Genomic DNA, 26985 nt, shown 5'->3' with positions numbered 1-26985 from the left:
TTCGTGGCCTCGTACAATCCCCATTGTGATGTAATCTTCCTGCAATTTAACATGCAGCCGTTCCATCTGATTAAGGCGGGATGTACTTTAATGTAATTAATACCATCCATAATCGCCCATTTAGAAAAATTATTGAAAGCCCTGGCAATGTCTAAGAAGACTACTAGAGCATAATCCTTATATTCCAGGGATTTCTCTATGCTTATTACCACCCTATGCAATGCGGTATATACCGACTTGCCTTTGGTGTATGCATGTTGTGTTGTGGAGAGCAACTTTTCATCCACGTTGGACTTTATGTACACATCTATCAGCCTCTCAAAGGTTTTGAGCAGAAATGATGTTAAGCTAATGGGTCTATAGTCTTTGGGATACACGTGACCGATCTTCCCTGCCTTTGGTAGGAAAGCTACACGAGCAATTCTTCAAGTGTGCGGTACATGATTCAGCCTTATGCACCAATCGAATATTATTTTAAGCCATTCCCCGACCGACATACTTGAAACTTGTAGCATGGCCGGGAATATACCGTCTGGGCCCGGCGATTTAAACTTAGAAAACGTGTTCACTGCCCATTCGATCTTGGTATCGGTCACCAAGCCCGGTACTCTACCCGCTCCGTGATCGAGGTGTGAGTGATGTCTGCTGGCTCTTCTAAACCGTCTCCCGATGGAAAATGTGTGTCGAGAAGCACCTCAAGGTGCGATTTGGGGTATTAACAAACAAAATGTTTTGTTTCAATCTGTTTTGTATCCGTAGGGAAATCTCAACTTTGACATCCTTAAATCGTCTACTATTGGTATTACAGTTTGAAGGGGTGGTGTAAATTCTACCTAAACTTGAGCATGGGACTTTAGGTAGGCAGGGTGTGTGTGCTACTATTACTTTATTTTGACTAGGTCAAATTTGACGTCATTCATTTTTTATTTAAATCTAGACAGCTTGTCATACGATGTCAAAAGCTATTCCTGTCAGTTTTGACAAGGAAGTGTTAATCAAAATGTCAAACCAGTGAAAAACAGCAATTGCTAGCCGATACGGAAAATCTGACATCAACAATTCATTCGCCAACATGCTGACAACACTTTTTGTTTGCCTATTGGAGTTCTTTAAATTTAGTATGCCACAACATATTAAATAACTGGAGAAATGTGATGTAAAATACTCGTAAATGAAGCAAACATTCGGAGTCAGTTTTTGACGCAAACTGCTTAATCGCATTTGACACCAAATATCCAACTTTTCATATCAATGTTTTGATATCGCTACATTTTCACACAATGAAAGCCGTGAATAATGAAATCTATACTGTCTTTTTCTAGAAAAGATGTAAAAGAGGTTTGAAAATAAACTCTGTATGTTATCTGTATGAAAACCAGAAAGCTAATGGCATTTGGCATCAACCTTATACTTTTAATGTGTCTACTAAGTCAAAAGCAGTCTTACACTTGGTTTTCATTAGCATAAATTGGCTGATAACAAAGTCTGCCTTCAACTAGTATGTTGGTAGTTTGGCGTCAAATGAGTCGATAAAGCAATGCATTTGACCCCAATTGGCGAGTTTGTCAGCTTGAGGCAGTTTTTGACGACCGCCATTTTAGTCTAATGAAAACCAAGCATTAGGCCACTAAGTTTTATGACGAAATAAATTTAGTTTTTTAAAATCAAACTCACTGAACTCTATCAATTTTTTTATGACTTTTTCTATTTTAGTATGTCATCACGCATCTTGGAAGATTCACCTAATGCTAAGCTCGATAAGACCATTTTGGAACGTTATCGCACTTTGCCACTGAAAGAAAATGTTGTACAAGCCACTTATGTGTGGATTGATGGTACTGGACAAGATTTGCGTTGCAAAGATCGTACACTAGATTTTGTACCAAGTGATCCCAAAGGTGAGTTAGAATAGATAAAATTTGTTATCAAAGTGAATGACTGCAATTAAATAGAGATGAACGTTTGGCAGTTAAACAGGATTTACAGTAACAGTAAATAAAAATGAAACTTATAAACATATCCGTTAAAGTGCGGTTAAAGAAAAAAAAACAGTAAAAACGGGACTTTTTTTTGCATTTAAATTAGGACATAGCGACTTTATCCTAAATAAAATAATTTAAAAAAATGTTTAAGTTAAACGGTTTTATTGCAAACAATACTTATATGAAGTAACAATAAAATACTAAAAGCTAGAAAATAATTAGGTAGGTACTAGTCATCACACTTCTCATCAATCTAGGGTGTTGATCAGGCAATTAAATAAAAGCGTTGGATGCGTGAAATTTCTAAAAATGTGATTAGGGTTCAGTTGGTCTTATATATGACTATCAATAGAAATTTGACGGGTCCAACGCTTTTATTTAATTGTCTGATCAACGCCCTATATTGATGAGGAGTGTGATGACTAGTACCTAGGACCTACCTAATTATTTTCTAGCTTTTAGTATTTTATTATTACTTCATGTAAGTATTGTATTCAATAAAACCGTTTAACTAAAAAAAAATTTTTTTTAATTATTTTATTATGTGTTCCAAATATGAGCCAAATCAGACCACAAACACGATTTTTGTGAATATCTCGATCCTTGCGCCATCTAGCGGCAATTTTTTTCTTATTATTGCATTGTCATCGGGTTCTGAACTATATTCCAAGTTTCAAGCTTGTAGCTTATCGGAAAGTTATTTAAATTTCAATTACAAAATTCGTGCCAGCCATCCAACCAGCCAGTCAACCAGTCAAGTCATCCTAAAAAAAACCGTTTAAAAACAATCAGAGATGGGCACATTATGTTATTCAGAAAAGGGCGGATGCGCATGCATATCAACTAATATGGACTTAAGTGCCAACTTCATTCAAGCGTATTGGATTGAGGGACTGAAATTGTATCGTTTATTATGGGACCTTTTTGGAACTACTTCGGGACTGTGTCGTTAACATTTCGATATGATTTCAGGAGCTCTTTGCTATTTTTTTAAGAACCACTTCGGGATTATTTTAGAATAATTTTTTCAAACCATTTTAGGACTGTTATAGGATCACTTTGGACTTGTTAATTCGGAACAATTTAGGGACAAGTTTTGACTAATTTCAGTACTGCTGCAAGATCATGTCGAGATTATTTAGAAACCAGTAAGGATTTTTATGAACTCATTTTGGGACCGTTACAGGCTCATTTGAAGTCATCCTAGAGCAGTCATATAATGCCGATATGTATTTACGTCCCAAATATGAGCCATAATATGAGTACAAGAGCTATATTTTAACACCCGTAACAAATACTTAAAAATCAACATGCCGCAAACAGCAATTGAAGAGCTCCTCATAGCGTTTGTGGTTGAAAGCTGATATTAACAATTAGATATAAAAACACGTAAGGAAAGCTAAGTTCGGGTGTAACCGAACATTACATACTCAGTTGAGAGCTATGGAGACAAAATAAGGGAAAATCACCATGAAGGAAAATGAACTTAGGGTAACCCTGGATTGTGTTCGTATGACATGTGTATCAAATGAAAGGTGTTAATGACGTATTTTAAAAAGGATTGGGCCTTAGTTCTATAGGTGGACGCCTTTTCGAGATATCGCCATAAAGGTGAAACGTGTTAATGAGTATTTTAAAATGGAGTGGGCCTTAGTTCTATAGGTGGACGCCTTTTCGAGATATCGCCATAAAGGTAGACCAGGGGTCACTCTAGAATTTGTTTGTATGATATGGGTATCAAATGAAAGTTGTTAATGAGTATTTTAAAAGGAAGTGGGCCTTAGTTCTATAGGTGGACGCCTTTTCGGGATATCGTTATAAAGGAGGGCCAGGGTTGACTCACGAATGCGTTTGTACATTATGGGTATCAAACGAAAGGTGATAATGAGTAATTTAAAAGGGTGTGGGCCCTAGTTCTATAGGTGAACGCCTTTTCGATATATCGCCATAAAAGTGGACCAGGGGTGACTCTATAATGTGTTTGTACAATATGGGTGTCAAATTAAAGGTATTAATAAGAATTTTAAAAGGGAGTGGTGGTAATTGTATATGTGAAGGCCTTTTCGAGATATCGACCAAAATGTGGACCAGGGTGACCCAGAACATCATCTGTCGGGTACCGCTAATTTACCACGAACGAACAGTATTCCTGCCATGATTCCAAGGGCTTTCGATTTCGCCTTGCAGAACTTTTTCATTTTCTTCTACTTAATATGGTAGGTGTCACACCCATTTTACAAAGTTTTTTTCTAAAGTTATAGAATTATGGCATTTTTTCATTTTTCGTAATTTTCGATATCGAAAAATTGGGCGTGGTCATAGTCGGATTTCGGCCATTTTTATACCAATACAAAGTGAATTCAGATAATTGTGTGAACTGAGTTTAGTAAAGATATACCGATTTTTGCTCAAGTTATCGTGTTAACGGCCGAGCGGAATGACAGACGATCGACTGTGTATAAAAACTGGGCTTGGCTTCAACCGATTTCGCCCTTTTTCACAGAAAACAATTACCGTCCTAGAAGGTGAAATTAGGCAGGAACGTTACTCCTATGTATGCTTAATAAAAATTAGCAAAATCGGAGAACGACCACACCCACTCTAAAAAAATTTTTTTTAAAGTCAAATTTTAAGAAAAAATTTAATATCTTTACAGTATATAAGTAAATTATGTCAACATTCGACTCCGGTAATGATATGGTGCAACAAAATACAAAAATAACAGAAAATTTCAAATTGGGCGTGGCTCCGCCCATTTTCGTTCAATTTGTTTAGAATACTTTTAATGCCCTAAGTCAAACAAAAATTTACCAATCCTTGTGAAATTTGGTAGGGGCATAGCCTCTATGCCGATAACTGTTTTCTGTGAAAAAGGGCAAAATGGGTTGAAGACACGCCCAGTTTTTATACACGGTGGACCGTCTGTCCTTCCGCTCGGCCGTTATCACGATAACTTGAGAAAAATCGATATCTCTTTACTAAACTCAGTTCACGTACTTATCTGAACTCACTTTGTGTTGGTGTAAAAAATGGCCGAAATCCGACTATGGCCACGCCCACATTTTCAATATCGAAAGTTACGAAAAATGAAAAAAATACCATAATTCTATACCAAATACGAAAAAACGGATGAAACATGGTAATTTGATTGGTTTATTGACGCAAAATATAACTTTAGAAAAAAACTTTGCAAAATGGGTGTGACACCTACCATATTAAGTAGAAGAAAATGAAAAAGTTCTGCAGGGCGAAATCAAAAGCCCTTGGAATCTCGGCAGGAATACTGCTCGTGGTATTACATATATAAATAAATTAGCGGTACCCGACAGATGATGTTCTGTGTCACCCTGGTCCACATTTTGGTTAATATCTCGAAAACTCTTTCACATATACAACTACCACCACTCCTTTTTAAAATACTCATTAACACCTTTCGTTTGATACCCATATCGTACAAACAAATTCTAGAGTTATCCCTGGTCCACCTTTATGGCGATATCTCGAAAAGGCGTCCACCTATAGAACTAAGGCGCACTCCCTTTTAAAATACTCATTAACACCTTAAAATACTCTTTAATACCTTCCATTTGATACATATGTTATACAAACACATTCCAGGGTTACCCTTACCCGTTCCTTTTCCTACATGGTGATTTTCCTTTATTTGGTCTCCATAGCTCTCAGCTGAGTATGTAATGTTCGGTTACACCCGAACTTAGCCTTCCTTACTTGTTATAGTTCCCTTTCCCTAGAGTGTCAATTAATTAAAGTCTTCCCCTCAATTTGGTTTTCATAAAGTTAAAATGACAGACATGATCTATTTATGGATCGTTTAACCCTTATGGGTACTCATAGGTCTAGCCAGACCTATACGAATTTTAACTGCATTTTTCACATAGAAATTTAAAAGCTACGCACCTGAGATCTTACGATAACCTCAACGCACCGATTAGATATAATTATGAAATAAAAAAGTTAAAAAATATTTGTAAGTTTCGTCTTTATTACTAATTTAAGAAACTTATACCATAATCGTACACCATAGGTCCAGCAAGACCTATGAGGCAATGAGTGTAACAATTAATAAAATGGTTACTTTTTATTCGCCATCACTTTCAAAAAAAAAAACAAAACAGTAAAAATGGTAAAGCAAATAGAAATTGTAACTGTTTCAAAAAAATATTCTGACAGTTGACATCATAGTGTGCTAAGTTGTGGTCAAGTTATTATTTTATTCTTGTTTTCTGTGAAAAAGTGAGACCAAAGATGTCGGAAAATTTTGAATACATCTTATTTGGTGATGAGTATGCTTCAGATGTCGAGGATGAAAACGTGCTTGATGTGGAAAGCGATCCTGAAGACTCGGATGACGACGATGAGCGCGAAGGACATGTTGGTGTTCCCGACCAAACAAATTTTTTTGTAGCTCCCGATGGAACAAAATGGAGTAAGACTTCACTACCATCTGGTCGTTTTCGCAGCCACAATATATTGAGAGAAACTGATGGAACTTATCCTCAAGCCCACTTGAAATATTCAAGTCTATAATAACTGAGGAAATGATAGTTGTTATTATGCGACATACGAATAGAAAGCATAAAAAAAGTCCGAAAAAACCAAAGCAATGGAAAATGATTAATGAAAACGAGATGTACGCCTACATCGGAATTTTGGTAGTGACAGGACCGAACCATGCAAATATGCAGCACTGCTCAGAATTGTGGAAACCAGATTCTTTGCCAATCTATAGAACCGCTATGTCCATACAGCGATTTGATGCTATAACTGCATTTATAAGATTTGACGACGAAAGAAAGCGTGTTTCACCCCAGGATAATGATAAAGCTGCGCCCATTCGTGACATTTGGACTATGGTAAATACACAATTGGAGCAACTTTATAAGCCAACAGTAAATATAACTATAGATGAACAGTTTTTCCCATTCAGAGGGCATACAAAATTTACGCAGTATATACCATCGAAGCCCGCCAAGTATGGCATTAAAATATTTTCGGCCTGTGACGCTTCCAATTCATATCCTTTGAAGGGAATTTCGTACACTGGCAAGGAACGAAATCAGCCAAGAGATGTCAATCAAGGCGAGCGTATTTTGTTAAGCCGTACAAAAAAATATCGCTTTTCTGGAAGAACCGTCATTGCTGATAATCTTTTTACCACTCTGAATGGCGTCCATAAATTGAAAGATGCAGGACTAGCTTATGTTGGAACTCTACGACGTAACAAAAAATATATTCCAAAGGAAATGTTGGCCATAAAATCCACGTCCGGTATTATCCAAAGAATTCGGGTTTCTGGACAACGTTAGCCTCTTATCATATGTCCCAAAAAAGAATAAATGTGTTTGTTTATTATCTTCTCATCATGAAGACAATATAACCAGTGGGCAACTGCAAAAACCTGATGCGATTCTGTTTTATAATAAAACGAAATGTAGCATTGACTTAATGAATCAAATGTTAGGAAAATATACATGCAAAAGGAAAACTAATAGGTGGCCATTGGCTTTCTTCCACAATATGTTGGATGTGGCTGCACTGGCATCTTACGTTATAAAAAATCAAATAGAGAAATATAAAGCAACCGATGCACGACGTATTTTGCTAAAAGATTTGGTAAAAGCGATAGTACATCCTTAGGTCGAATAATCCTCAGGTGATGAATCAGTGTACATCAAGGTCACCCTATTGCTTCTAAAGTATCTGCACCAAGTACAAGTGGCACTTCACCTTGGAAAAAAAATACCTTAAATATTTAAACGTTCACTGATCTCTCACGTCTTTAATACTCCTAATTTCGAGGAATATTGTTTCAAATATACAAGAGTAACGTTCCAATTAGCTATCCAATTCTGGATCACTATCACAACTTAATGGAACGATCTGAATCAGGTCTATGAGAGGTGGCAGCACTCAACTTATGTATACACATAATAAGGTGTATATTATTTAAAAACTTTTTTCCCGAATCAGCCAAAGTATTTAATCCCTGAAAACATTTTGAAGAATTGAAGTTTTCTGGGAACAATTGGGTAATTCCTGACCTTGACTTGGCAAATGTATCGTTTTTCCATATTGGTTTAAAACCAAATAAAAACAAGTAAGGACGGGACTGTCTTCGGCTGTGCCGAAGACTTCATACCTTTCATGAATGGTGAACAGATGTACGTACCTAAACGATTTTTAAGATAAATATAAAATAAAAAATGGCAAAAAACCCCCTTATCTGAACGATCGGTTGTATGGGATATATGCTATATATAGCTCCGATCAAAATGATTTTTTCAGGATATCTTCTATGATATATTAGAATATATATCATCGAGTTTCACGTTTATACTCTCTAAATTGCGGCAGGAATGACCAAAATCGTCTTATCTGAACGATCGGTTGTATGGGAGATATATGTTATAGTGGTCCGATCCTACCGGATCCGACAAATGTCTAATACAATACAAAAATACATTCTTGTGCCAAATTTCAATGAGATATCTCAAAATTTGAGGGACTAGTTTGCGTTCAAACAGACAGACGGACGGACAGACGGACATGGCTATATCAACTCAGTTCGTCGCCCTGATCAATTCGGTATACTTAATGGTGAGTCTATCTTCTATATTTCTCAACGCTACAAACATCGGACCAAAGTTAATATACCATTTCATGTTCATTAAAGGTATAAAAATGTTATGTTAAACGATGTTATTGAAAACAATACTTACATTAAGTAATAATAATACTAAAAGCTAGAAAATAGTTAGGTAGTTCCTAGGTAATAGTCATCACACTCCTCATCAATCTAGGGCGTTGATGAGACAATTAAATAAAAGCGTTGGACGCGTCAAATTTCTCTTGATAGTCATAAGTAAGACCAACTGAACCTAATACGCCTCACATTTTTAGAAATTTCACGCGCCCAAAGCTTTTATTTAATTGTGGACTCTGCGCCACGTATGCTTGTCCCTCCTCGAACTCCAAAATATTTTGATGTCACTTCTACGGGACTATATGTAATATTTGTTCCAAATATGAGTCTAATCGGACATCATAGGTCGCGTTCTATTCATGTATGTATTATGTGTTTCTAATATGAGCCAAATCGGACCACAAATACGATTTTTTTAATATCTCGATCCTTGCGCCACCTAGCGGCGATTTTTTCACAGGCCGTTTGCTATTCATGTATGTATTATGTGTTCCAAATATGAGCAATATCGGACCACAAATACGATGTTTTTGAATATCTCGATTATTGCGCCACCTAGTGGCGATGTTTTTATAGGTCGCTTTCTATTCGTGTATGTATTATGTGCCAAATATGAGCCAAATCGGACCACAAATACGATTTTTTTGAATATCTCGATCCTTGCGCTACCTAGCGGCGATTTTTTTTTCATAGGTCGCTTTCTATTTATGTATGTATTATGTGTCCACAAATACGATTTTTTGAAATATTTCGATCCACGCGCCATCTATCGGAGTTACCATCTTATTATTGCATTGTCATTTGGTTCTGAACTATATTCCAAGCTTGTAGCTTATCGGAAAGTTACTTAAATTTCAATTACAAAATTCGTGCCAGCCAACCTGTCAAGTCAAGCTAAATAAAACCGTTTAAAAAAATGTTATTATTTTATGGCCTTGTCAGAATTGAAGTAAATATATTAAGGGTGTCGGGTGGAAAAAAGTTGATCAATATCGGACACCCTAGTGCACATGTCTGTAAGTGCTAAAAAAAAGCCAACCCTGTGGATCCGCAATTTATCCAAATAAATATCAAGATCACAACGTCGTTTTTGCATTTGCATGATAATTTTTTATCGGGATCTAGATCAGCCTTCTTTCGAACTCATCTATGTTGTTCAAGGTACCCAACAGTTAGTATCTGTATTCAATATTCTGTTTGAAATTTCACATAGGCATGAGTATGAGGTATAGGTGTGGCATGAAGGTATTTGTTAAATAAGAAAATTGCAAATATGTATACGTAGGTACATACATATTTATTCACAAGTATGCTACATACCTAAAACAAAACTATTTCAACCCAGTAAACATTTTAGTTTTCATTTCAAAATGCCCCCATTTTTATAACCGACCATATCACAAGTCCCAAACTTTATTTCTCAAAGGTATTTGAATTAATTGATTTTAAGTGATGCGGATATAACCAAAATTACCCTTGCAAATGGCTCTCAAATCGCACTTTAACTTAAAAACAAAAACCCGTCCAAAGGATATGAGAGAAATTTATGTTTAAATAAAGACAATTGAGTTCAAAGTAGTTTACAATTTGCTATCGATGAGTTATCGGTTTGTTATAGATGTGTTATGGACGAAGTATAGGCAAGTTAGCAATTCGTTATGGAATTGTTACATATATATTAACTATCGATAACAAAGATTATCATTTAGTGACTAAGTTTTACCGACAAGCTAACAGAAAGTTATCGATTTATTATAGAAAAGTTAAAGATATTTTTTTTTTATTTACATGTATGTTATCAAAAACGTATGGATTTGTTATCGGAGTGTGAGCAATTTATTATCGGCGAAATGATATGTTTTCGGTAAAGTTGCCTCTGCTGAGGCTCAACTTCCACTTCCGACAGAGAGCTCTAGTTTATTTGAAGCCATGAGTTTTCTAGACGTACACCTGTTTGCTTAAACGTTGAACTTCACGTGCACTTGGTACTGCCGCCTTTTTTGTTGTTGTTCGTTGGACAGTGCTTAACCAATCACTTTTTTTTGTCAATCTCACATTGAGATGTCTTTGAATACTAACCTTATTCCCAAATATTAAACGTTAGTTCTTAAATGCTCTTCAAATAGCCGTTGATAGCCTTCTTAATCAAAAGTCATACTTTTAATATGGGATATTTCCTACTTATCAAATTGAGAGATGCTAATCGCTCAAATCTTTTTCCAACGTGATCACGTGACCAGAACGACATATTGGAGGAATTGTAAAAAAAATAAACAGCGGACAAATTCTTCACAAAGCCTTGAGATTTCTTGTTCCGTGGATTGTTGGGTTGCAATGCTGCTGGTTGATGAATTATACGTTGAAAAGATATAGTGAAATACGATCATTGCTCATCTTCATACACATCATTATCAGGTATTTTAAGCACGTTCTGTGCTGAACATGATAATTACATTTTCTTATTAAATAAAAACGTTTAAGAACTGGGGCGCATTGAGCTGCCAGAGTAGTCATTAAAGCTTACAATATATTACACAAGCGGGTTATAGCCGTGTGCGTATAAGAATTCAGCCTAACTAATTTTCACCGTTACGTCAGTCATCTTTGTTCACGTCAATTGGATGCTATTAGTATTCCCCGACCTTTCCTCACAACTCGGTAGAGGTCTTCCCCTTCTTCTGAAGCCAAATATGTATGTCGATAAGAATACTTTTTGAGTCGGAACGTCTTATTCGTTGCATTACGTTCATATCTTTCCGCGAGCCCACCATCTTTTAGGCATAAAACCACGCAATAGAAGCTTGCGGTAGATAATGTCTACTAAGAGGTTTATTCCCGAGGAGTATCCTCATTATATCAGAAAGGCAGGCAGCCTTGCGTACCTTGTAGTCCTACACATTTCCTTCTAAGCTAGTGGATGAATTCATTGGAGTCCTCAATGACCTGGGAGCCAAAACAAGGTTTTGTTAGGATGAGTTCCCGGGCATCAAGGACATTAACGTACTGTACGGGGTACTGTAGTCTACGATATGTTGTTGTTGTTGTTGGTGTAGCGATAAAGACACTCCCCGAAGGTTTTGGGAGGTGTTATCGATGCTGATGGTCCTTCGCAGGATATATATCCTCTACGCTCCATCAAGAAGCACTACTAAGTTGCTAGCCCGACCATCTCGGGAATAGTTTAATATGACCACATTGCATCTCTTGACAATGCAGAGACTCTTCCATCTAGGTGGCGTGACTCTTCACCCCTTTCTGATATAGAGTAAAAAGTCTGAAGAGAGCGAACGTACCACTCAGCTTCGAATTTGTATCCATCATAGGTGATGGGGCTGCTAAAGCGTAAATGTCTCAATTCTTTCGGATCAATTCGGTTTTCGTGAAAGTGTGTACCCAGAGCTTGGTTTCTATTTTAAACCAGAAAAGTCTGCACTTGTACTTAAAAGAAAAAGAAAAATTGTGAGTTTGAAGCAATGCCTAAATGCATGAGTAGTTAATAATTAGGTTCAAATTTTTAACCGTTAACCTTGCGCCGCGTTTTTTTAAGCGAATAATATTAATATCGGTCTTACAATAGATTGCACAACACCAGGCTAGACCTGCTGCTAGAATTATCTTATCCGACATAAGTTTAAAGAAATCACACGATACTGAGTCGTTTTGCCTAAATCTTCGTTTGCTGGCGAATGGTTTGAAAATGTGTTTCTTCATTCTTACGGAGGTATTGTTATTGCTTAAAGACATTTGGCAAAGCCTCATACGGAACTCAAATTCAGATATAGAAGATATGCAAGCATTTCTTATCGTGAAAAACTGGTTGACAGGCACTTATAAAATCCAGTCAGTTTATTGACTTTGGTCTTCAGTCTTTCCCACTATAATGGCCGAGCCATAAACAACTTTTTCAAATAGATGCGTTCAACGCAATCTTATATATGCCAGTTAAATCGCCACAATCACGCAAGATGTTGCGTTTGTAAAAATAAAGTACTTCAGACTTAGCAATTGAAGTTTATTTCGCCTTGCTCATTCGCATACAAAATGTGGGGAAGGACGGTTGTAAACATTCTCACTATCTCAAAGCAAATACCGAATTATTCTTCTTATGCGTTGCTGGCAACAAAAGTTGGAAAATGCCTACTTTTTCATGTCAGATGGCGCCAGTGTCGCTGAATCTGCCGTCTTCATTAAAATACGTGCAATATACTCATCATGCATATGATTGCGTTAAAGACATCTATATGAAAAACTGCTTATGTGACGAGGCTTTAAACTAGCGCAACCATACAAGAGCGACATACGCAGATACGAATTGCCTGCAAAAAATTGCCTTTCGACCAATTGGTGGGCGAAATAATAACCCCTCTTTGTCGCCTTCTCGACAGAAAAGCAATCTGTTGCCGATGTCGAGCTTCCTTTTATCAACACTGCCAATAATCATTTATCTGGAATTTTCCGCTTTCACCTCATTCGAAATTCACAAAAAATTCGAAATATACGAAATTTAGGAATATTTGTTCCCAATTTATTCATGAGCACATTATAAATGCCAATGACCTGTTAAAATAATATAACAACTATTCGTTGTCTTACTTTATCAGTTATGCCTACATATGGGATTATGGTAAATTCCCAATTGGTAAATACCCAGTAAATATATGGTAAAAATGGGTAAATGTCCAAAAGAAGGGTATAAATTATGTTTTTTTTAGAAAATTTGGTAAATAATCACACAAAATCAATCGCGATGTGTACTAATCTGGTGGCAATCAAAAGTAATTATCCATTGTTCCGTCGGTTGAATTAGGTTTCAATTGTAATCCAGCGTTTTCCAAAAATCTTAAACCGAAAATGCTACTATTCTAAAAATTTTAATTTACCCAGCAAACATTCGAAGTCAAAAAAGAGTCAGAAAAGATATCTAAATAGAAGGGCATTACATTTTGTTGGCCTATTTATTTGGAATTTTGAATGCATGTAGAAAAATAATAAGAGATTTTCAAATTTCTAATGGTAAATAACACAATTTTACCACTGGAGTTGAGGAAGTGTGTATACCTTGAAGGCTTGTTTACAAACTGGATATTTAGTAGGAAATCTGTAAAAGTAAGGTAAACCGAAGTCAGTGCTTATTGGAGACGTATACCAGAACAAATCGCGGCAGTTTGGGGTTATTTACTATGGGGTTTGCTTCCTAATCCTCAAAGTTGCTACCCACCTTCCAGTTTTTTCTGAATTTCGACCAGCTAATTGATCTATTGCTTATATACTTATATGAGTGTATAGATAATAAGGGTTTAATTACAAAAAGTTTTTTCTCTACATTTTTCGGTTCGGATATGTATCCGAAATTCTATGTAAATGCCTAGTAGTATATGAAGCCAATAAGGCATTGGGGAACGATCCAAATTTGTATTCTTTTGGGACAAATTTTTTACTCCAAATGTTTGCTGGGTGGTTTAAAAATATTTCAAATGACGTATCAATTCAATAACTGAATTGTAACTCCCAGCAGCGTCAATTCAAACAACGTTTTCTTATCTGAGTGTGTTAAGAGGTGATTGATAAATTTGCAATAAATTCAGTCATAAACAATTGATACTGTCGCAGTCATTTAATTATGCAGGCACATCTATTCGCATTAGAGCGTTATAGAAAAAAGATATTTCTCTCCTTTTATTTCAAAACAGTTTTAATAATATATTTGAAGTCGGTCAAGATATTGAAAAAAAACACTAGGGTGTGTTCGAGTAGCAGTTATTGCATCAGTATTACTTTTATGACAGCAAAATCATAAAAATCTACGATGCCATTTTCTGCGTTTCTTAGCTTTGATACTTAACCACGCTATAAGATAAGGGAACGAACCCAAATTACGTGACCCGTTTAGGGGGAGGGGGGATCTCTTTAGGTATTACACCTGGTCACAGGTGAGTGGGGAGGGATTGAGACTTTGTAACGTAGTCAATCATCTCTAGGAAATCTTGCAATTTTTTTGTGGAATTTATTTCGCGTCGAAAATTTCCATGAAAAATCATCAGAAAAGCGTGCACGGTAATGCAGTGGACGACGTGTCTCATGTGCATCGCGTAATGCGGCGGGTGCCGAATTAATAAAAACAAATATAAATCAAATACATTTTTTTTAAGTTAGCAAAAAATAATTTAAAATCATACCTATGAGCTACTACCTGAAAACTTAGGGGGGAGGGAGGGGGTCTTAAAACATACTACCGGAGGTCACCGAGGGGGGGGGGGATAAAAAGTTGTAGAAAATGGGGCACGTAGTTTGGGTACGTTCCCTAATAATGGAACGCTTTGCCGCTACCTGAAATAGCGTTTTAGCTAAATTTGGCCTTAGGGCCGCGGCACAATAACATTTTTCATATAGATACGTTTAACACAAGCTTATGCATTCCAATAACATCGCCACAATCAACCAAGATGTTGCGTTTCTAAATATGAAGGAACTTCAGACTTGATACTTTGAGTTTATTTCGCCTTGCCCATTCACATACAAAATTTCGCGAAGCACTGGTATAAACATTCTCCCTATACAACAAAAATACTTGCTAACATATTTTGTGTCGTAACCATTTCTTATATTGCACTTTTTACTTGCGAAAAATGGTATAAAACTTACTAACGAGTGGGAAAAATAATTTCACTTGCAAAGTGTGCCAAAACCCTTAGTCAAATCAAATGTCAAATTCTTCTTCTTATGCTTTGCTTGTAACAAAATTTGGGAGTTGGCTACTTTTCAATATAAGATGGCGCTAGTGTCGCTCATTGTGCCGTTCTCCATAAAAATACGTGCAATCTACTCATAATGCTATGAAAAACTGCTTATGTGTCGGGGCTTTTATTGCAAAAGCACTTGCCAAGGCTGCAGTTGGTCCATATCTCCTAAATTTATTTTAAGGCGGAAATGACAACAACTCTATACCAAAATTTTTGTCAACACATTTCGTTTGATATCCATCACGGCGGAACCAAAAAAATCGCAGCACGGTGACATCAGATATAAAAATTCCATGTACTTTGTTTTTATAAATGGATGGACTAATGTCAAAATCGTTCTGCGCCGGAAGTTGAAGTGTCAAATATCATTAAAAAAAAGTACGAATTTTGTACATCACAAAACTACCAGCTGTTGAGTTCTTATTATTGTAACCTTTTTACCTTCGTGCCGAAGTTTAGAACAAACCGCAGAAACAGATATCTAAATTTATCTACTCACAGTGGCGTAGTGAGGGGTGGAGGGAAAGGGGGCGCCAAATGGTTCGCAAAGCAGAACTTCCTGGATAATTTGTATTTTTATTATAACTGATTTCTGGAAAAAACTCTCTATACTAAAAAATGCATGCATATATCAGAACACTTGCGACAGGTTGTGGAATAATTGAAAGCATATATCTTTTTCACTCACGTTCAACGTTACGATGGGAATTATTAAAAAATGATTTAACAAAAGCTGTCAAACATGAATCTGAAACACGATGGAGCGCCAGAATGTGAAATTTCTCGCGTCATGAAAAGTGTTCTCTATCGTCTCCAACAAGAAAAAAGTACATGACTTACATGACTATATGACCTTAATTTTTTTTTTTGATTTCTCTTAGACGTTGGAAATTTGTTAAGCAAGGATTATAATACAGATTTCGATGGAACGGAACTTTTTATCGAAATATGTGTCTGCAAAATATTACTTCGCAATAGAAAAGAAATTGAACCTAAAGCCCCGTTAGAATTACTTATTTTTATAATCCCGTATGGAGAATATGTACTTCCAAACTCGCGAGTGGCATTTCAAATAGTCCTGACTACCTCAATTGCTAGCTGCGAACGTTCATTCATCAAATTAAAAATAAAATATATTTTGTTTCGGGCGCATGAAAACCTCACTACACCACCTCTACTCGTCAAGTTTTGCGCAGTTTATATGTGAAGATCTCAAATCTTAATAGAAATATGAAGAAGATACAGCTTTAAAATCAATTTCAATTTTATAGGTTTGTGGAATTTTTTGCACTTTATTTATCAAAAAGGTGTTAAGCAATTGCCACGTCGATCAGCTGTGCGCAGATAAGGTCATGCAGGCACGTAATACAAAAGAACAACCAAATAGCTAGAATGTGCAAATAAATGCAAAATAATATAAAAATTAAAAGATACGCTGTAGGGTGTCTGTTATTTACTAAGAAGTTCTGTGTTTTATGAGGCGCTCCATAGTAACCAATTTTGCATCGCTAGCAGCGGAAAATTAATAAATCTCAAATTTAATTAGACACCCTTCTTTGAAACATCGGCGTTGCTAGAAAAAAATTCTTGTTCACAACTATACTCTTCTGATTCATATCAAACTAGTCCGCTTATAGTCCGCAAGAACTTTTCATTTGAATTTTGCTATTTCTGGCAGCAGGGCTCGAATACTTGATATCTTCCATGTGAGCCGGGTACATATCCATCAAAACCAACGGTATTTAAATATAATTCTGTTCCTATGTTCAAAATACCAGTTATTTATGATGATTATAAAAAACAGTCGGCTTGGTACTCGTGCTTATTTCCGAAATTCCGAAAAAAATTCGGGAATAATCAAATTTTTTAAAACTTAAAAATAATCTTTTATCAATTTAAAGTTTTTTATTCAAAAAAATAAATCAAATTCATGTGAATACAAAAAAAATAATAGTTTTTGGTCTAAGCTATCAAACTCAAAATTATCGAAAATTTTCATTTCGCTAGAGAACGAAAAATGGCACAACGTCGACAACAATTTTTCTCCAGAACAACTTTTGCAAAATATGACGCAAAATCGTTCCATCATACATCAGCCCAATAAATGTTTAAACTTGAGTCAAAGTAGAGCTCTAGTTAAGAACTAAAGTACATCTCTAATCTTAAGCGTTGTTTCTCAACAGTGGCTCGTCTTGAGAACCATAGCGCTCTCAACGAATAATATCTAAATTTACGAAGTGCTAAAACTTAAGTATTTAGGGCCTGTAAAGGTTGCCTTAGTCATAACCACATTTTTACTTAACCATATCTACTGGCATCAATTAAATCTAAAAAATGTGATAATTTGATAAAAAATAAGAAAATGCAAAAAATTACTAACAAATTGCACCAATAATACGTCACGCAGTCAAATTGTTTCCAAAAACAAAAAATTAGATATCTCAGAAGTTAATAAAAGCACCAACGCAAATATTCATAGGTTATGGATACGGCGAAAACCCCAAACCAATTGGTTGGCAATGGTGTGGTTATGACTACGGCGTTACATCAGCTCTTTTATATGGATATAGAAATGGATATGGCAATTTTGCCATGAGCCTTAGGAGATATAAATTGGAGAACAATTAGTTTCTCAAAATTTCTTTAAGCTAAGAGAATAATTGAAGAGATCTTGGAGATAAACTAGAGAACTATGGGTTTCTTAAAATGTATCAAAGGTTGGAGAACAAATTAAAAAATATGTTGGATATACCCTTGAGAACTATGATTGCTTTAAGGGCTTATTTCGATGTTAAATGTGAAATATTCCCCTGTACGAAAATCAACGAAAAAACTTTATCTTGACTTCGGATAACATTAAACATTTTCAGTAAAAGTTTTCAAATTCCATACAATTGTTTAATTAAACTAGTAAATCCCGCGGACGGTGTTCAGCCCTAACTTTGGTCTATCTGCATAACTTTTAGAAAGTTATTACCTCTACTCCCCCTCCACCTCTCCTCCCCCCCCCCTTTCCTTATCCTTTTATTCACTCCTGCCTCTGCCTTTCTTTTTCTTTGCTTCTTTTTCTTCCTCTTGGTACTTTCGTTCACTTGTTTTCCGCTCCATCTACCTCTATCCCTCGATATTCGTCTAACTCTACCTCTTTCTTAGTCTCTTTCTCTTTGCCTCTTTTCTCTTCTATCTAATTCTTCTCCATCCCTTATTCACAGTCCTAGTCCCAGTCGGTTTCTGGTCCATTTCCCGAAAAAAGTGTCGTAAATAATATAGGCAATGAGGTACCTATGTATATATTAAATTTCAAGCAAATCTAACCATGAATAGCATTTCAATACATCAGTCCCTGGTCCACTTCCCGCAAAAAAAAAATTTTTAATTTTTACGAAAGAGCGTTTTCAGGAGATACATATATGCGTTCTTAACCATATATGTTGACATAAATATGTATATACATACATAGATCCATGCGTACCTATAAAAGTGCCGCCGAAGTTAAATAACTCTGGCGATGTTTTCACCATTCGATCTTAATCAATATGTATGTGACGCCCAATGTGATATGGTGAAAGCCCCACTCAAAGCAAGTTTGCTCGTACAATTCGCAGCAAACAAAGACACGAAAAATGTTACTTTTGTTTAAACAACTTTGCTCACATTAGAAAGCAATCAAGTTTTTTATTATGCAGAAAGAAGGTAAATATCTCAAAGTTTTACTGCAAAGAAAAATATTTCAATCAATCCATCCGTTTATGATTTAAAGCTGTAAAAAAAAACGTTTCATGATTTTTATACTCAGCGTGCTTTGCACACAGAATATATTAACTTTGATTCGATAACGGTTGGTTATACAGGTATAAAGGAATCGAGATAGATATAGACTTCCATATATCAAAATCATCAGTATCGAAAAAAAAATTTGATTGAGCCATGTCCGTCCGTCGGGGTGATAACTTGAGTAAATATTGAGATATCTTCACCAAATTTCGTACACGAGCTTACCTGGACCCAGAATAGATTGGTATTGAAAATGAGCGAAATCCAACTTTTTATATATATAACATTTTGGAAAACACAAAAACCCTGATTATTTAGTAAATAATACACCTAGAATGTTGAAATTTGACGTGTGGACAGATATTGAGACTCTTGATAAAATGGGCACCGGCTTGGCACCGCTTACTTGTGATGAAATCAATTTTACAAATATTATTAACCATAAATCAAAAATCTTTAAACCTATCGTAACAAAATTTGGCAGAGAGGTTGCCTTTACTATGAAAAAAAAAGATTTTTAAAAGCGTTGTGGACGAATAAAGTAAGCTATATCTTGGCAAAAAAGAGCTTTATATCAATGGTATTTCATTTCCCAAGTGGCTTTATAACAATAAATAGGAAAAACTTCAAATTTAAAAAATGGGCGTGGCACCGCCCCTTTTATGACTAAGCAATTTTGTTTGCTTCGGAAGCCATAACTCGTAGAAAAATTAACGGATCGTAATAAAATTGGGTACACAAATTTTCCCTGTAGTAGAAAATGTTTCTAGTAAAAATATACGGGATCGGTTAAGGACCACTGCAACTTAGATATAAAACAAGTTTAAAAGGGTCTTATGCTAGAATAATAAGCTATAACTTAGCAAAAAATGATTTTGAATCAATGATATTTCACTTATCAAGTTTTATTGTACGAGGAAATGGGAGACATTTTTTTTTAACGAGCGGTGCCACGTGTTATGTAGAAATATAATTATCTGAAATGAAATGTACAATTGAAACTCACGCTGAGTATATAATGTTCGGTTACACCCGAACATAGAAACCTTTACTTGTTTTTACTACACTTTGGGAATTTGTCACACCCCTATAATACATACCTTCAAATTATATTAAAAATGTCAATTTGATGTAGCTTAGCTTTCAAACGTAAGAAACTGTTTTTAAATTGGAGCATTATTCTTCATTTATGGCACGGTATTTCGCGACTTTATTTTATACAATTTTTATAATAATTAAATAAATACTTATTTTTTACTCAAATTCACTTGCTCATGATAGGGTTATCTACTTATGCACATAATTATATTATTTATTGTACTAGAAGACCCGGCAGACGTTGTCCTGCCCTAAATTTGGCCAATCTGCATACATTTTAATAAGCTTTTTCCTTCTGACTCTGCCCTCCCCCCCCCCCCCCTCTTCACTTTTTCCCAATCATTTTATTCACTCCTCCCTCCGTCTTTTTCGCTTCATCTATCTCCATCTTAGTCTCATTCTATCTCTTTCTCAATCTCCTTCTCTCTTTTCTCTTTCCACTTCTCTCAATTTCTTCTCATTCTTCTACATCCCTTATTGCCTGTCCCAGAAAGTGTTATGTATTTTATTCCAGTCCTAGCCCCAGTCCCATTCCGAGTCTCAATCCCAGTCCCAGTCCGTCTCTGGATAATATATTACTCTGTACTAAAGCACTCATCAACAGCTTTCATTTGATATCAATATTCTATAAACACATTCTAGGGGTACCCGGGTCCACTTTTTGGCCTATAGCTCGAGACCCTAGTCACCCAGGGGTATGAAAATTACCCTCTACTAAAGCACTCATCAACAGCTTTCATTTGATATCCATATTCTATACACACATTCTAGGGGTACCCAGGTTCATGTTTTGACCTATATCTCGAGACCCGAGTCACCCAGGGGTATGAAAATTACCCTCTACTAAAACACTCATCAACAGCTTTCATTTGATATCCATATTCTATAAACATACTCTAGGAGTACCCGGGTCCACTTTTTGGCCTATAGCTCGAGACCCTAGTCACCCAGGGGTATGAAAATTACCCTCTACTAAAGCACTCATCAACAGCTTTCATTTGATATCCATATTCTATACACACATTCTAGGGGTACCCAGGTTCATGTTTTGACCTATATCTCGAGACCCGAGTCACCCAGGGGTATGAAAATTACCCTCTACTAAAACACTCATCAACAGCTTTCATTTGATATACATATTCTATAAACATACTCTAGGAGTACCCGGGTCCACGTTTTGGCCTATATCTCGAGACCCTAGTCACCCAGGGGTATGAAAATTACCCTCTACTAAAGCACTCATCAACAGCTTTCATTTGATATCCATATTCTATAAACACACTCTAGGGGTACCCGGGTACACGTTTTGGCCTATATCTCGAGACCCTAGTCACCCAGTCACCTATCCTATATTTCAAGTTAGATCAAACTACATACGGGGTGCAAAACAAATTCAAAATCATTTCAGTAGTTTAGGACTCCATTGGCCTCAATTGTGTGACACGTGTTTTTTATATATTAAGATTACAAAAACAAGTTACACTAGACAACAATAATTTTTAAACAAACAAAATGATAATCATAGTGACGTGAATAGGCAGATATATTGTCAATTTAACAAGTGTCGTAACATAAAACTTTCGAAGGCGTATCGTATATAAGAAAAAACATCCGGTTAAATAACGAACACCCTAATATACAGCAAAAGACGAGGCAACAAACATAACAAATGTAGCCAATTTGTCTGTAAATATATAATTGCTACAGCTAAACAAATTAGCTTAATTGTAATAAACAAAAAAAATCGCACAAAAAATTCAAAACAAATTGAATTCCGCAAAAAATATACTACAAAAATATAAAACGATTTAAATGCGCGCAAATTTAAAGAATCATAAAATGCAGTCAACAAGTCATCAAATAAATAGCATTTCATTCATGTTCTACTCAGTGTAATAAATGCATACATAAGTACTCATATGCGAGTATTTACATTAGACATGCAGATAGTGGACGATGCCTCTAGATATTGACAGTCCCGAAGATCACTGAAACTCCAACTGGATCACTAAAACCCGAAAGTGTTTAAAGATGTGAAGCGGGTGTGAAAAAGCGGCTTGGAAGATGATTACATAATCTACTTATTGAATGGATTCAACTAATATGATTATTTAGTAATAGTCTCTCACAATAGACATTTTTTTCTTAAGGTTAATAAGGAATACTGATTTCCTATAGGAATCTAATGGAATCATAATTTGGTTTAATGAAATAATTAATTTTTCCTTTTCACACTGGGCAACTTGCTTCATTAACGTACATCTGTCAAAAAAATAGTATGCTTTTTACATGGTATAAAAAAGAAGGGGATTTTTGAAGTTTCATAATGTGTGTTGTTTTGCTAAAAGTGTTGTTGTTGTTGTAGCAGTGTTCCGCCCCACCTAATAAGTGCGACCGATCACAAATTGTCATCAATATCCTCTAACGGGAGTTCAAGGAAACTTGCTGTTTCAACAGGGGTGGACGATAATGAAAGGGGTGTTAGAGGCGTTGGTTCCACATTACAATTAAGGAGAGGTTGGTGTCATGTGGGGACACATTGCAAGCGGGGCATACATTTTGTATATCGGGGTTGATTCTGGATAGATAATAGTTTAACCTGTTACAGTATCCAGATCGAAGTCGAGCTAGAGTGACTAGCGTTACCCTGAGGAGTATATGTTCCTCTTCCGCAAATTTTGGGTACTGTTCTTTGAGTACTGGATTCACCGAGCAATTCTTGGCATAAAGTTCCGACGCCTGTTTGTGGAGTTCACTGAGGATCTGCTTGTGTTTTTTGCTTCATACGGCTGAGTTCTCAGGTGCCGTATTTCCTCATAATGCTTACGAAGATGACTGCTTAAGCCCTTAGGCGGTTAGAAATTGCGGTGTCGGTTTATAAGGATCTCCTTTGGGCAATCAATTGACAAACGTGTATGTTTTTTGTCAACATGTTTTTAGCAAACGTACGGACACTTAAGAAGGCTATATTCCCTTGCTTTTTATACTTCGACCCACAATAGATATACACAAACATCACAGTGCTTCCTCCACCAAAGGTATTTTCGGGAGCTCGAAAAACTTATTAAAAGTCTTCTTTTCTAGGCTGATATTTCGTATTAAAATATTTTCAACGCATGCGGCTCATTTTTTAAACTCAGCGTGCTTTGCACACAGAGTATATTAACTTTGATTGGATAACGGTTGGTTGTACAGGTATAAAGGAATCGAGATAGATATAGACTTTCATATATCAAAATTATCAGTGTCGAAAAAAAATTTAATTAAGCCATGTCCGTCCGTCCGTCTGTCCGCTGACACGATAACTTCAGTAAATATTGATATATCTTCACCAAATTTGGTATACTAGCTTATCTGGACTCAGAATAGATCGGTATTGAAAACGAGCCAAATCGGATGATAACCACGCCCACTTTGTATATATATAACATTTTGGAAAGGCCAAAAAACCTGCTTATTTAGTAAATAATATAGCTAGAGTATTGACATTTGACATGTGGACTGATATTGAGACTCTTAATAAAAATTTTAGAAAAAATTTTAAAATGGGCATGGCACCGCCCACTTGTGATAAAATCAATTTCACAAATATTATTATTCATAAATCAAAAATCGTTAAACCTATCGTAACAAAATTTGGCAGAGAGGTTGCCTTTACTATAAGGAATACTTTGAAGAAAAATTAACGAAATCGGTTAAGGACCACGCCCACTTTTATATAAAAGATGTTTAAAAGGGTCGTGGACGAATAAAATAAGCTATATCTTTGCAAAAAAAGGGCTCTATATTAAAGGTATTTCATTTCCCAAGTGGATTTATAACAATAGGAAAAACTTCAAATTAAAAAAAATGGGCGTGGCACCGCCCCTTTTATGACTAAGCAATTTTCTATATTTCGGGAGCCATAACTCGAAGAAAAATTAATAGATCGTAATAAAATTGGGTACACAAATTTTTCCTATAGTCGAAAATATTTCTAGTAAAAATGGATGGGATCGGTTAAAGACCACGGCGACTTATATAAAACAAGTTTAAAACGGTCGTAGACTAGAATAATAAGCTATAATTTAGCAAAAAATTGTTTTTAATCAAACATATTTCACTTATCAAGTTTTATTATAAAAGGAAATGGGGAGAATTTTTTTTTTAACGGGCGGTGCCACGTGTTATGTAGAAAAGTAATTTATCTGAAATGAAATGTGCAATTTAAGCTCACGCTGAGTATATAATGTTCGGTTACACCCGAACTTAGACACCTTTACTTGTTTTCTTTTATATTTAAAATAAATATGAAAGTAATTCAGCCGTATTCGTTAATATAAAATCCATCAAAATTAGAAAAATTCGTAAAATTTTTCAATCTTGTAGCTTGTTTTTGGTGAAATTGTCATTGTCCCCGCAGAAGTCAAGTGGCTAGCGTCACACTAAATGGAACTACCTCCATTTTTTGTATCATGGCTTTTTACAAAAATGTTCAAAATGAAAATCACTTTTTTATTGCCATTTGTTATATTTACAATAATCCGAATCACCAAGTAAAATCGGCTAGATTTTCCACTCCATTAGGCATTCCAGGCGCCTTTAATTTTTAAGCATTCCAAATAGCAATAATTAGATTATCAAGAATTTGCATTTTGTAAGGAAGATGCAGTTAAATAAAGGCTTCAATGTAGATAGCTTGACTAATGAGTTCATTAAGCATCTGTGTGAAATTGGCAGAAGAGTTTTCATTTACAAGAATCCCATTATCTTTGTTTTTGGCGAAACTGTTTTTGCAGTGTGCTGCCAGTACAGTTATTGCATTTATTCCTTTTGAAATCATGATGCATGGTTTCATGATATCGGCAACCAATCTAAAAGTCCCTTATCAAATAGAAACAGTAATCAGCTGTTCTATCAATCAATTAAAAATTACAGCGTGCGCTGCCATCTGGCGTATGAGAGCAACTGCCGGTAATGCAGTGTAAATATTCACAATAGTGCCATAGTACAAAAAGATTTCATTGTGTGCTCACAATCGTTTATTTTTAACAAATTATTTTAATAAAATATAGCTAAACAAAAGCACTACGACCAAAATTGCCCAAAGCACGCTAATAGCCCGAATCTCCATCTTTACAACCAAAATTTTATTTATAGATTTGGATTCCAAATAAGAGCGTAAAAGGGACCCGTACATAAAAACAGCAATTAGAAATAATATATATGATTTTGGAAATATGTTGTTGTAAGATGCTCTAGAAGGTTGACCTGAAATGTTTTCTCTATAGTCTGATGAGTGTGCCATTCAATTTTCAATCTCTTCTATGCTCCCATGCTATAATTATGGTACTTCAAATTATTGGTAAATGTACTAGAGAAGGCGTAAGCATATACATACATAAGTAATGTGTAATATCTATTAAGCGGGAGTCATTGGTGCCGTATGTCGTATCGCTGTAGTCGTATCCCTAACGTAATCAGCTGTTTATCGTTACGACGGTAAACCAAAAACCCATTAGTTGGCTACGATACGGTTACGACCTTAGCGGCACCAATAATCGATTGCATTGATTCTCATAAGGTTGGTCGAATCAGCTGTTATAAGGTTACCGATACGGTTACCGATAAAGCACCAATGTCTCCAGCTTTATGTACTGTATGGAGTACTAGAGAATGTATAAGTGTAGGCATAGTGTTGGTATTAGAATGTTGTATGGAGTAATAAATAATGGCCCTGATGAATAAAAAAAAGCAATTGCTTTTTTTGACCTTTTCCTTAAATTTCAATGAATAAAAATCCAAGCAATTGCTTTTTTTATAAGCATTTGCAACTGCTATTTTCATTCAGGATTTGCTTATTTCTATAAGCAATTCCTGAATTCCGAATGAATAAATAAAGCATTTGCTATTTTTAGGTAGCATTTGCTTACGATTTTCCAAGGCTAATCTACCCCATGCTAAATTTTTCGTAATTTAGTTTTTATTCGATTTTCCTTCGCTCAACATTTAACTATGGCGCAGTTTTTGACTATTCGTAAAAGAAAACACTATAATGTGCGAAGGGAATGTAATAATGAAGACTTTCGGAAGCTATATCGATTCAATCGTGAGAACGTAAAGTGGTTGAGCACCTATTTTTTCGACGAAACTTGCGAAAAACGAGGAGGTGTGTTATCAGCATTTGAAAAGATGAAGATCTTCCTGCGCACAATTTCCGATCCGGGCTATCAAAATAGCGTAGCAGAAGAGGTTGGAGCTTATCAAACTACAGTATCCAAAACTTTTAATTTAGTAATGAGTGAAGTTTTAAAGAAGACACATGTGTGAATTAAATTTCCAAAGTCTGGCGGGGAAATGATTGCTGCTAAAAATGGATGGAGGGAAGGGTACTCTTTTCCAAATTGTATCGGAGTACATGACAGCAGGATTTTTAAAAATTCGGACATTTATGATGTACTTCAAAACTCATCAGAAAACGTGCTACTTCTTGGAGATGACGGTTATGGTATATCTCGCTTTTTGATGACACCATGGAGGAATCCAATAACTCGTCAACAGCGGCACTACAATAAACTATTTTGCAGAGAACGAGTTGTAATTGAACAATGTTTTGGACAATTGAAAGCAAGGTTTCCGATTTTACAATACAAAGTTCGCAGTAAGATTGAAAACCCCCTTCAATTAT

General features: G+C 35.6%; 1 protein-coding gene across 2 annotated transcripts in view; it reads left to right on the top strand.

Moving 5' to 3' along the window:
* Positions 1 to 26985, top strand: part of Gs2 (glutamine synthetase 2) — a 45150-nt gene that overhangs the window by 5705 nt on the left and 12460 nt on the right. For both annotated transcript variants that reach the window (XM_067783315.1, XM_067783316.1), the window contains one exon: positions 1714 to 1898. In XM_067783315.1, coding sequence (XP_067639416.1) covers positions 1715 to 1898 — 184 coding nt within the window. In that variant the 5' untranslated portion in view covers position 1714. The remainder of the gene's footprint in view (positions 1 to 1713; positions 1899 to 26985) is intronic.

The sequence above is a fragment of the Eurosta solidaginis genome, chromosome 4 (genome assembly GCF_040869045.1).
Source record: "Eurosta solidaginis isolate ZX-2024a chromosome 4, ASM4086904v1, whole genome shotgun sequence".
Classification (NCBI taxonomy): domain Eukaryota; kingdom Metazoa; phylum Arthropoda; class Insecta; order Diptera; family Tephritidae; genus Eurosta; species Eurosta solidaginis.
This window is presented reverse-complemented; position numbering and strand designations above follow the sequence as displayed.